The sequence below is a fragment of the Panthera uncia genome (genome assembly GCF_023721935.1).
Source record: "Panthera uncia isolate 11264 chromosome D3 unlocalized genomic scaffold, Puncia_PCG_1.0 HiC_scaffold_8, whole genome shotgun sequence".
Taxonomy (NCBI): Eukaryota; Metazoa; Chordata; class Mammalia; order Carnivora; family Felidae; genus Panthera; species Panthera uncia.
In genome coordinates, this window is record NW_026057586.1 from 71,141,212 (window position 1) to 71,153,985 (window position 12,774).

Sequence of the window (12,774 nt, forward strand, 5' to 3'; positions counted from 1 at the left end):
ACACGTACAGAGAAACAGAGAGAGAGAGGGAGGAGAGAGAGAGAGAGAGAGAGAGAGAGAGAGAGAGAGAGAGAATCCCAAGCAGGCTCTACTCTGTCAGCGTAGAGCCTGACTCAGGGCTTAAACTTACGAACTGTGAGATCATGACCTGAACTGAAATCAAGAGTGGGAGACTTAACTGATTGAGCAACCCAGGTGGCTCATCTTTGACTTAAAACAGACAAACAAACAAACAAACAAACAAAAACATAACCCTTGTGCTATTATCACACAAAAAATCCATAGGAATTTCTTAATTTAGGAAGTTTAATACCTGTTCATATTCAGATTTTCCTGATTATATAAAAATTTTCTTCTTACAGTTGATTTGTTTGAACCAGAATCCAAATGAAGTCTATACATTGTATTTGACTATACTTTCTTTAAAGGAAATACCTATATCTATATCTTCAGCTTACTGTAATTATTTTTCAGTTTTATATCATTACCCTCCAGCCCTAGTCCTGGCCTACATTAACACACTTTTTTAAAAAAATTGGATTGTTTGTCTTTTTCTTTTGTTGAGTTGAAAGAGTTCTTTAGAGGTTCTAGACCTTTATCAGATATAGGATTTGCAAATATCCCCCTTTCTGTAGGTTGTCTTTTCCTTTTCTTGATAATGTCCTTTGAGGCACAAAAGTTTTAAATCTTGATGAAGTTCAGTTTATCTATTTTTAGTTTATTTATTTGCTTATGCTTTTGCTGTAATTTCTAAGAATCCATTGTCAAATCCAAGATCATGAAGATTGATCCCTATGTTTTCTCTGAAGGATTTTATATTTTTAGCTCTTACATTAAGGTTTTTGATCCATTTTGAGTTATTTTTTTGTATATGATGTGAGGTGGGGGTTCAGCTTCACTCTTCTGCATGTGTATGTCCAAATCTTTCAGCACCATTTGTTGTAGAGACTATTATTTCCTAATTGAATGGTCTTGCACATACATTTTTATACAACTCAATGAAAACATGCTGTTGCCTATAGGGCTGATAGGGCTTTGTCTTGGAGTTAAGACTGATGCCCAGAACACTGTTCTCTCCCTGCCCAGCTTCCTGACTCAAACTGCTATTGCCTTTGACTGGTCTCTTTGTGTTTTGCCACCATTGTGATGATTTCACCACCTTTACATTCTCCTCCTCTCCTCAGGGTTAGTTTTTAGTTATAAGATGAAGACCCTGGGCTTTTCAATCCTACATCATTAGATATCAGTGCAGAGCCTAGACTGGAAATGCTGGGAGGGGTGGAGAGATCAGGCTTCCTGAGGGAGGGAAGAGCAGATATAGGAGGAGAAAAAGGAATGTAAGCAGGGAGGGAAAGGAGGTCACCCTGGAGCTGGGGGTGGGGTTGACAAAGGACCTGCTCCTTAGTTTAGCTTGTGAGGTGGCACCTGTCTAATGAGCATTGAGAGGAGGGCACTGGGATTCTCTGTCTTGGAACCAAACCTTCAAGTCCACAGTTCAAGCGGGTAAAAGTCTGTTGACTGTGGTTGCCATGGAAAGGGTACTCTTTGCCCTTGGAGCTGGTGTGGGGTAGTCATATAAATAAACTAGATGCCCAACCTCTCTCCTTGCCTTCCAAACACTTACTGTTCAGGTTACTGATTAAACTCTTTTGACTTGGGAGCCCCCAGGTAGCTGAGGGGCAGTCTCACTCAGCTCAAGTCCTGATGGAACCTATTCCCCAGCAGTCAGCTTTTTCTGATTTTTGTTTTTGAATAGTACTTGGTATAGGCTGCTCCCTCTCTGTATGATTTCTGGGGCTTCTTGCTGGAGGCCTTGCCCAACATCCTACCTGCTCCACCTGCTGCCCAGAGGCAGTAATTCCTTGAATAATATGTAGGAAGGATGAGGGTTGCCCTTTATTTAGTGTCAGTCTCTTGCTTAGATTCCAATAGGGGCTTTACTTATTCCATCTCCAGTTCACATAACAGTGCTGCATGGGTAAGGATTTCTGTTTTATTTTCCACTTTGTAGGAGTGATAACTGAGTTTCAGAGAAGTTAGGTAATTTATCCCAAATCACATAGGAAGTGTATGGCAAAACCAAGATTGGCACCCAGGTCTCTCTAGTTTCAGAGTCTGTGTTCTCACAGTTCTACTCTGTGCTGGGATGGGATGAAAGCATAGTGTGATGGAATGGGATAGATCATCTAGTTCTATGTCCTATGCTCTCATTTTATAGATGGGGAAACAGTTCTCAAGAAGGGAAGGGACTCTGTGGAGTTAAAAAGTAGCAGAATTTTAGGATGAGCAGTAGTATCCCTGTTATTGAATCCAAACCTTTGGCATTATGTAGTCCCTGCCTTTTTTTTTTAAGTTTATTTATTTATTTTGAGAGAGAGAGAGAGACAGAGAGAGAGAGAGAGAGAGAGAGAGAGAATCCCAAGCAGACTCTGCTGACAGTGCAGAGCCCGATGTAGGGCTCTGTCTCACGACTGTGAGCCAAAATCAAGAGTTGCTTGATTTGATGCTTGATGCTTAACTGACTGAGCCACCCAGGCACCCCTGGTCCCTGCCCTATAAGTCTTTCATTTCTTCTGTACAGAGTCAGTTAAAATTCAGAACCTTGGGAAAAATTAAGATAGCCTGTTAAATAACTATGAACAAGTTTCCAAGAGTCGGATTTCAGAGGACTATGAGGAGAGAACATTGACTACACACTTGTATGAAGGGTCTGAAGGAAGGACATTTAGGCAGAGTGGAGGGGCGGGGAAGGGTCAGACAGATGAGGCTTTGTCTCTATACATTTGGCTGACTTCAGGTTCACCATGAATCATAGAACATGAAATCATTAAAATAATTATGCTGATGTTGAATGTACCTTCTAGGAGTTCACATTAAGATACACATGAGTTTCAAGTTCATGGACAAAAGAAAAGAATTGTTAGTTAATAAAGTAAGATAGGTCTTTATTTACATTACACACAAAGATTAATCAATTTTGTTGTGTGTGTGTAGAGGCATTGTGTGTGATGGGTGAGAAGAGAAGGGGTCTTGTGAGATCCAAGTCCACATAGAGAACAACTAGAGACATGCCAGGAAGGCTTGGGGAGGACATAGGGATCCAGTGAGTGTGTAATTGATAGGAGAGAAAAAGCATTTCAGGTGCAGGGTCCAGTTGTGATCCAGGCCACTGAGTAGCAGTAGTGTGGAATCTTGACTATGGCTACTGTCTTGTGGCCAGATTTTGGGCTTTGAGACCTGGATTTGATTATTCCTCCATGCACTCCACTGAATTGTATTGGCTCCCCACTGTCCCCCTCCTGAGCACCCTGACTTATCAAGTTCTGAGAAGTGTTCTGCTCTGTAAAATTTCCTAGTATCACATACCTTATTCACGTGTGCACAATCATTTGAGATAAGCCTCAGACTTTATGCATTACACATGATGACTGAATGTCCCTATTTATGTTTCCTGGGGCTATTAACATGACTGCAGTAAACTTTTACAGCAACTCCACTGGCCATTTTGGATCCTTGAGTGAAAATAAGAGCTTTGGATTTTGCTTAAAGTTTGAATACTTATTACCTGAGCCATTCACTTTCACAAATGAAAAGAGAAATTTGAGCAATGGGGCTTTTCATCTCAAATGTCGTTGCCAGGCAGGATTTATTGGGGGCTCAGATACAACTCGGACCAGAATGGGCAGCAAAAGCACACATATAGAATCACAGGATCTCAAAGCATCTGAGCTGAGATGAAGTAATCTGCCCAAGGCTCATGGTCAGAGACTCATAGGTTTTCCTATGAAAAAACTCCTATGAAAAAAACTCAAGAGGTTTTCCCAACTGAATCTTTAATTTTATTATTCCCCATGAATCCCATGGACGTGGTTCAGTCAAATTTTCAAAGCGACAGGAACAAAGCTTTTGAGCTGAATCTAACTCCTTGTTTTTGTAAATATAGTTTTATTGGATCATGGCCAATATTGTGTTGTCCATAGCTGCTTTCATGCTTTGACTGCAGAGTTGAGCAGGTTAGACAGATACTGTATGGCCTACAAAACATGAAACACTTATTACCTGATCCTTTACAGAAAAAGTTTGCTGACCCCTGGTCTAGAGTGTGATAGTTTTTTATTTTACTTCAATTTGGTTTTGCTTAGCAGCATTGGGGAAATTTGCTTTTTTCCTTCCTTTCTTCTATTTTCTCCCCCCCCTTTATTAAGGGCTAAGAGTAGTTTAGAGAAGGAGCAATCTGGGAAGAGCTGAGAAACAAATGATCCCATAGGATTACAGGAGAGTTCTTTTCTACTAGTGCTGGTGGTATATTTACCTATTCATTCCCCTACTTTTATAAATTAAAAAAAGTAATGAAATACTTCAAACATACAAAAAAGTAAAAAGACTAATATAGCAAAGACCACCACTCAGATTCTATTTAAACTTGGTATGTTTTCTTCTGGTCTGTTTTAATATTTTTACTACATATATATGTACATTTATATATCCCATAAAGAATATAATGTGTTTTTAAATTTCTGCTCCCCCTACTTTTGAACTGTAAGAAAAATGAAACAATGGTATTTAAGAAAATCTGGAGGAGAAAGCACCCATAATCCCATGGCTTTAATACATATATTTCATATTGTGGCCTCACCCATATGTGTGCTATCCTTTACAGAATTGCAGTTGGAATGTGCATAGCATTTTGTCATCTTTCTTCTCCATCTTATTATCAAACTGTATACATTTTTCATGTTTCAATCCTCATAATTATTATTAAAAATTTTTTTAACGTTTATTTATTTTTGAGACAAAGAGACAGAGCATGAACGGGGGAGGGTCAGAGAGAGGGAGACACAGAATCTGAAACAGGCTCCAGGCTCTGAGCTGTCAGCACAGAGCCTGATGCAGGGCTTGAACTCACGGACCATGAAATCATGACTCGAGCCGAAGCCGGCCGCCTAACCAACTGAGCCACCCAGGTGCCCCATTCATAATTATTATTTTGGGGACTGTGGAACATAACTGTTGACATAGCTTTCAGCAAGCTATTTAGAAATCCTCTGGCGGACCAAAAGCTCTTGACAGTGGTCACCTTTGGTCCAAATCATGGAAGTAGGGACATTTTTACTTTTCAGTGTATAGCTTTCTGTGCTATTTTTTCCCAACCATACCCATAAATTATTTTACCTTAAAAGTAGGTAAAACAATTTTTTTAATGATAAAATATCTTGCTCTCTGCAGAAAATAATCTAGAAAAAAAAGCCCTTACCTCTTAATGTTGTGGCAAAGTCACTGAACTTGGAGACAGAAAACTGGATTTTAGCTCTTGAGCATGTCATAAATTTGGTCTCTCTTATCTATAAAGTGGAGCCAATATATTGTCCTATTACCTTGTTTTGGAGATTAAAACAATGAATGTATCTGAAAGCACTTGGTAAACTATAAAATTCCCTAGATATGGAGAAAAAAAAAACCCTAGTAAAGCACATAAAATTTGGGTACCTAGGATTCAAAGACTAATGTCAGAGTGCCTGGACTAATGTGAGCTCAGGTATGGCATGGCATCTGGAGGCACTCCTGCTGGCTTTCAGGGTTCAAAGGGCAGAATTCATTTCTGAAATTAGGAGTGACTCATGGGAGATAGAATTTGTCTTAGGTTTCTTCAATTCATGAGGAATGTGTTCTTGGAATTCTTTATCTGCCCTGTTAGCTGGAAATAGAGTATCATAAAGACAAGATTTCCATTAGCCTAACACTTCCCATAAGTCTTTGTAGACTTTAGTTATAGCATTATCTTAGGAGTTGTGTGTTACTTATTTGTGACTGAAGATAGGAAGGCACATATTAATGAGGGTAACACAGTCTTCTATGGCATGTTGTCATAAAGCATTACAAATGAACTACTCTGAAAAACAAACCAACCAAAGGCATTTTTAAGGCAGTAACAGCCTTGGAATCTTTTTATTGCTCACGTATGCTTATTAGCTAATCCACCAAACAAAAATGTATGCACTTACTAGCACTCCTATGTAATCAATGAATGGGGCCCCTTCAACTGATATAACTTTGTGTAATGATATAGAGGCATGGGAGGGGAGGGTCCAGCATTATGAATACTCATCATTATTCCAGTGGGTTAATGTGCAGGGTCAGGAAGAAGTGGCCGTTTCACCTTTAGCTAGGCTAATGTGCAGCCAGGGGCTCTTTCTTCCTCTTTGGCATTAGAGGACTGGGTGGAACAGGTCCAGGACCTGGGGGGGGCAGGGATGCTTTCTTTGGTTGCAGGACTTTCCCACTTCCAGTCACTGTGAATCATAAACCTTCAGAGTCAGAGCTTACTTTAAAAATGAGAACACAGAGACGTGGAGAGGTGAAATGTTTTATCCAAAGTTACTCAGGCCTACAATGGCAGCACTGGTGTTAAAACCCAGGTCCTCTGACCACCAGCCTTTGTTTATGTGGGATTTCTGACTCTACTTCTCCTCATCCACCAGGAATGACAATGATATTAGGTCCCCTGGGGCTAGAGAATCTGCAGGGGAGCTAAGGCACCAGTACTCAGGAGACCCATCTTGGGAGGGAGAGTTGCACATATGCTTGGAGTTGGTGTGAGACAAGCTCTCTGCCAAGTAATAGAGGCAGGGACTAGGAGATTTGCTTGGCAGGGAGATGAACCACTGGAGCTGTAAGGAGGTGGAAGTGGGGAAGCCAAGAATGGAGAGGAGACGCAAGGGCGCCATTTCCAGGGTTGTGACTGGGTGGCCCTTTACACACCCTGAAATACATTAGGTTTTATGCAATGAAACAGCTCATGCATTGCTTCTAAGGGAGGTCTAATTTCATTCACACCGAGTGATTTGAAAAAAAGGTTCACTAAGAAATCCCTTAATCCTATCCTTCCTGGTAGTATTTTGGAGCTGCCATGAAAAATTCATTTTGGGTGACTCCAGTGCTCTCTGTTGGTTAAAATTAGGAATTGCACCATACAGCCAGGTAGAAGATTCTTTATGGGGCTAAATGAGGCAGGGAGGAGAAAGAGAACAGCATCAAGAACATAACTGGTGAATTTGGGGGTGAAGAGGGAACACTTTTCCCTAAAGCTACATGAGATAATCTAGATAAAACCACCTAGAAGCAAGCCTGCCATGCAAGAGATTCTTGGTGATGTTCTGGTTGTGTTTGAGTCAAGGCGGACTCCATCTGGGCTGAGAAGATGAAATTATGATATTGCTAAAGTTTCTCTCTGCTCCAGAGTGTGGGTGGGGTTTCCCTCTCATGGACTCTCTAGCACTCAAACTTGCTTTTGGGAATAGATTTGATAAGCCTTTGCACACTGAGGTGTAAATGATGGATAATAGCTTAGAGCAGCAGTCCACAGGTGGGTTGGGCAAACCTCAAGGTGTTAATAGTTATTCCTTGGCAAACAGAGTTCCATAGTTAATTAAGTTTGTGAAGGGTCATTTCCCATGGTCCTCTCCTGGGGATTCACAGTACATGCTGTATTTTAAAGGCTTAGAGAAATTGTGTAGTAAAGAAACTGCCTTAATTTGTTTAATCCAGCATTTCATAGACTTTTTTGACCAGGGAATCTTTTCTTCCCGTGGGATGTCTACTATCATCTTGAATAAAGCTTGTCGAGAAACCTAGAAATATAGTATGATCCTGAAGTGTTAATATTTTTTTATTTTTTATTTTGTTGTGTTAAGAACACTTAACATGCCATCTATCTTTTTGACAAATTTTAAGTGTAAAATACATTATTGTTGACTATAGGCACAATGTTGTATGGCAGATCTCTAGAACTTATTCATCTTACTTAACTGAAACTTTGTGCCCGTTGATTAATAACTCCCCATTTCCCTGTCCCCCAACCCCCCTTTGTGGTAATCACTATTCTAGTCTTTGATTTTATAAATTTGCATATTTTAGATATCATATATATGTGGAAATGTGCAGTACTTGTCTTTTATATTCTGAACCAGGGATAAAAACATGAACCTCTAATTGGGGGATTTTAGCCAAAGGGCAAGGGATGTGTGGTCTAACATTGGGCTGCAGAAATCACAAGCATTGACATTACTAAGGAAACACTTTCTGCTACCCCTTTCAAGTTTGCCTCTCTGTCCCTGCAGCTGAAGTGCCTCAGTCAGACCCTGGGTGCAACTTGCAGCCAGCTGGCTTCCCTCATTCCTAACTCTGTCTCTCCTCTCCTTCCAGGCAGACATCTTCTCTGGGGCCATATTCATCAACATGGCCTTGGGTCTGGATCTGTATTTGGCCATCTTTCTTTTATTGGCAATCACTGGTCTTTATACGATCACAGGTGAGTCCTACAAATGACTCAACTGAAGCCCAGGAAAGGAGGAGGACCTAGGAGACATAGCTTCTTCTCTCAATAAAGAGAGATACACCCAGGACACAGTTTTAGGATGGAGTGTTTGCTTAGTCCCCACTCTCAGGCCCTAACAAGTTATACGGGGGCCCCAGAAAACTCCAGTGTTGGGTGGAATAGTCAGGACAGCTTCTTCTAGGAAGTGGGGCAGGGCCTGGCCTTCCAGGTTGTGGATAGAAGTTGGGAGAATTAGAGAGGGAGTGCCAGGTGCAGGGATAGGGGAGAGCAGGGAATGGAGTCAGGAATGGGCATGGCATGCATTTGGGGCAGTGTGAGCAAGTAGATGTGTTTGGCTGGAGATGGGTGGTCAATGGGAGGTACCTGGGGTATGTGTGTGGGTGATAAGTCCTGATAGTTCAAATGAGGCCACAGTGCAAGGGTCCTGGAAGCCAGAAGGAGGCTTTGGGTTTGATGTGACAGCCACTGGGAGGCACTGTAGGCAGGAAGGGAGGGAGTGACACATACAGAGATTTTAGAAGAAGACTAAAGAGATGAATGGAGAAGCTAGTGACAGGAAGAGCAATTGGGGACACCTTTTCGGAAGTGTTACTCTGTTCTAGGTTGGGGAGGGGGCTGGGTCAGTAATGAAGTTTGCTGTGTAGCTGGAGTCCCACAGCTTTTGGGACAAGAAATTACTTAGAGCAGCTCGGGCGGCGGGAGGAGTGGTAGCGGCCAGGCAGCCCAGCTTCGTGAAGGCTTTCGGTGCGCGGCGGCCTCCAGGCAGCCGGCACGTGCCCGCCCCGCCGCCACGATGCCCAAGAGGAAGGTCAGCTCCGCCGAGGGGGCGGCGAAGAAGGAGCCCAAGAGGAGGTCAGCTAAACCTGCTTTTGCAAAAATGGAAGCGAAGCCAAAAAAGGCGGCGGGAAAGGAGAAATCTTCAGACAAAAGAGTGCAAACAAAGGGGAAAAGGGGAGCAAAGGGAAAACAGGCTGAAGTGGCTAACCAAGAAACAAAAGAAGACTTCTTACCTGCAGAAAACGGAGAAACTAAAAACGAGGAGAGTCCAGCCTCTGATGAAGTAGGAGAGAAAGAAGCCAAGTCTGATTAGTATCATATCCCATGTCTTACCAGTGGTCCCTGTCTCCCTTCTTGTACAATCCAGAGGAATATTTTTATCAACTATTTTGTAAATGCAAGTTTTTTAGTAGCTCTAGAAACATTTTTAAGAAGGAGGAAATCCCACCTCATCCCATTTTTTAAGTGTAAATGCTTTTTTTTTTTTTTTTAAGAGGTGAAATCATTTGCCGCTGTTTATTTTTTGGCACAACCAGAAAATAGTGGGATATTGAATATGGGAGGCTTTGATCGTCTTGGGTGTCAGCTTAACATTCATAGATGGGGTAGTTTTTATATCCTATAATACCAAGCATACTAAATGGCAACTTGGAGTCAGTCGTGCATTTAATATGTCTTGGACATTTTAAATTACTTCTATTCCCATGTTGTTTATGCTAGAATTGTTTCCTAAAGAAAACCACTCCTTGATCTTGGCTCTCCCTGTCAGAATTTTGTGCATTCTGTAACATGTTGGTTGTGGTAGTCCAGTTTCCTAGTAACCTTGTTAATGTCTTGTGCAAGATTGAAAATTTGAGTATGTAGTGTATATGACATTAAATTGTGAATTAATGGGACTTAACAATGTAACAGCATATCAACATTTGAAGATACCAGTACTTGATATACTGTTAAGGGAAATTTGCCTCCAATTTTAAGCTGGAAGTTCACTGTAATAACTTTGAGAAAAGAACCACAGCTACATGGTTTTTTTTAGGTTTTCAGTACATACGTTAAGAATTGTGTACAAATTGAATCGTCTGTACTGATCCTCAGAACAACAAATAAAAACTCAATTATGAAAGAAGAAAAAAGTTACTTAGATGGTCTGAGTAAAGAGAGAGCAGACATGCTAGTGGCCCTTTGAAATGTGTTGATTCAGTAAAGTCCCCAGACACCTTGTAGAGATGTCTACTCCTTGCTCTTCCCTGTCTTTGTTTGTGGAAGACATGTTTTTTTAATGTTTATTTATTTTTGAGAGACAGAGAGAGCACGAGGGGAGGATGCGCAGAGAGAGAGGGAGACACAGAATCCAAAGCAGGCTCCAGGCTCTGAGCTGTCAGCACAGAGCCCGATACAGGGTCTGAACTCAGGAGTGGTGAGATCATGACCTGAGCTGAAGTCAGACACTTAATGGACTGAGCCACCCAGGCGCCCCTGTGGAAGACGCTTCTTACCATAACCATCTCCTTTGAGCCATCTCCTACCTTCAAATGGTTGCATCAAACTCTTCCTCCTCAAGCAGGGAGAAATATTCAATTTCCAAGGCCTTCCCAGCGTTGTGAAAAGTGGAGGTGTGGGAACATGCAGGGTAGCAGACTACTGTAAAAGAACAAGAGAGGGAAGGAAAGTTAGGCAGGTGACTGAGGGGTGTGCTCAGAGGGTGTGCAGAGGGAGAGGGGCAGGCAGTGGGCAAAGGAGGTAGGCTGACAGGTTGTCCTCCTATATGAGGTCAGACATATTGTCTCCTTTGCCTGCTTAGGGGGCCTGGCAGCTGTGATTTACACGGACACCTTGCAGACAGTGATCATGCTGGTGGGGTCTTTTATCTTGACCGGGTTTGGTAAGTGGGACTGGGGCAGACTGGGGAGGTGGGGTGGCAGAGTAAGAGGCCCAGGGAAAGAAAAGCAAGCCTAGCCTCCCTGCCTATTGCTGGTCCGGGAAGTAAGCCCGGTACCCTCTGCCCTCTCTAGGGGAGTGGTCCAGCCTAGATTGGCCATCACTGTGGGTGTACAGGGGGCACCTTCCTCAGCCCTGGAGATCTCAGACTAGGCCTGGCCCAGACAATACCTGGATTCCCTACTGCTCTCTCTAGATGGACTGAGCCAGTGGTTCCCAATGTGGGCCTCTGATGTCATGGTCTGCTCTCCACAGAAAAACTGGACCAAAAAAAAAAAAAATAAGGATAAGGCTAAATACCCAGCAGGCTAAATATATTCAAATCTTAAATATCCTTTCTTTTATGAATTAATGACAATAAGTGATCATTTTCTTGTTTATGTCCTTATTTGATAAAATTTTAAAAATTAGCCATTGTGTGTTGTCCCCTGACTCCAATTTTGAAATTTTATTTGTCTGTGAAATCCTAAAGACAAAACTGGAGACCCTAGATATAGAGGTACTTGTTATGGGAGAATATAAATGCGTTTTGTTTTTAAGAGGGCCTGTACTCTCTGTGTGTCCTGTGAAGTCTCTTATCCACTCTCTGTTCTCTTCTTTCCAAGAGCTTCTATTTGGTTTCCCCTCAGTGGTCCATGGGGTTCAGCAGGGCAGAGGCTGGAATACCTTATTCAAGGACACACAGCCAAGAGGTGGTAGGGCTCCTTACCCTTTCTCCTTACTCCTTACCCTTTCTCTGTCTGTCTTACCACATTGCTGTGACCAGGAGTGGTATGATTGAGTCTGTGTGTCTCTAGGTCTCTGTGCAGGATTTCAAAGGCTGCTGCTGACAGCAAAAGGGAGGGGAAAAGAGGCCTTGAATCTTCAAAACCAAGGTCTTTCTTTTAATAATTCAAGTCTTTTCCCTTTTTTAATTAAAAAAATTTTAATGTTTATTTATTTATATTTGAGAGACAGAGAGAGAGAGAGAGGCAGAGAAACAGGTAGACAGAGAATCCCAGGCAGGCTCTGCACTAGCAAAACTCATGAGCCATGAGATCATGACCTGAGCCGAAATTAAGAGTCAGACGTTCAACCCAGGTGCCCCAAATCCTTTCTCTTTTTAAAAAGGTTTATGGTTGAAATACTTTTACAGGTTATTGTTTTGGACCCTCACAGTAGCCCCACAAGGAGGTTGGGCAGGGTTAATAATCCCATTCTGTGGATGAGAAGGTTGAAGCCCAGGTTGGGAAAATGACTTGCCCAAGACCACACTGCAAGGGTGATTTCTCAGGCATTCACAGGAAGAAACTTGAATTAAGAGTTGAGAGTTTCAGGATGTTTGTTGCTGATGTTTTCCAGCTTTTCATGAAGTGGGAGGGTATGATACCTTCATGATAAAGTACATGAAAGCCATTCCAACTGTGATTTCTGATGGAAACATCACCATCAAGAAAGAATGTTATACACCGAGAGCTGACTCTTTCCACATCTTCCGAGACCCCCTCACTGGAGACCTGCCATGGCCTGGGCTCACCTTTGGGTTGTCCATCCTTGCCCTGTGGTACTGGTGCACAGATCAGGTACCTATGCTGGATGTGTGGAGTGGACGGGGTGTTCCCAGGTCTCTACAGGGACTCCTGTCTGTGGCTTGTGGTAGTGGGTAAGGTAGAACAGGGCTCATGTGGTCTGGGGTCACTGAGCCTTACTGACAAGGAGGTGCCAGGCCAAGGGCCGAGGACATG

General features: G+C 42.4%; 2 protein-coding genes across 2 annotated transcripts in view; both read left to right on the forward strand.

Moving 5' to 3' along the window:
• SLC5A1 (solute carrier family 5 member 1) overlaps positions 1-12,774 on the forward strand; it is a 72,396-nt gene that overhangs the window by 29,057 nt on the left and 30,565 nt on the right. The window contains exons 6-8 of the mRNA XM_049619080.1: positions 8,203-8,308; positions 10,914-10,994; positions 12,392-12,612. Coding sequence (XP_049475037.1) covers positions 8,203-8,308; positions 10,914-10,994; positions 12,392-12,612 — 408 coding nt within the window. The remainder of the gene's footprint in view (positions 1-8,202; positions 8,309-10,913; positions 10,995-12,391; positions 12,613-12,774) is intronic.
• LOC125913992 (non-histone chromosomal protein HMG-14-like) lies at positions 9,047-9,522 on the forward strand. Its single transcript, XM_049619083.1, has one exon. The coding sequence runs from the start codon at positions 9,129-9,131 to the stop codon at positions 9,423-9,425; it is 297 nt and encodes a 98-aa protein (XP_049475040.1). The 5' UTR covers positions 9,047-9,128; the 3' UTR covers positions 9,426-9,522.

Bases quoted from the DNA above. Each gene is read 5' to 3' on its own strand.
- LOC125913992 (XM_049619083.1), top strand. From the start codon at position 9,129: ATGCCCAAGAGGAAGGTCAGCTCCGCCGAGGGGGCGGCGAAGAAGGAG.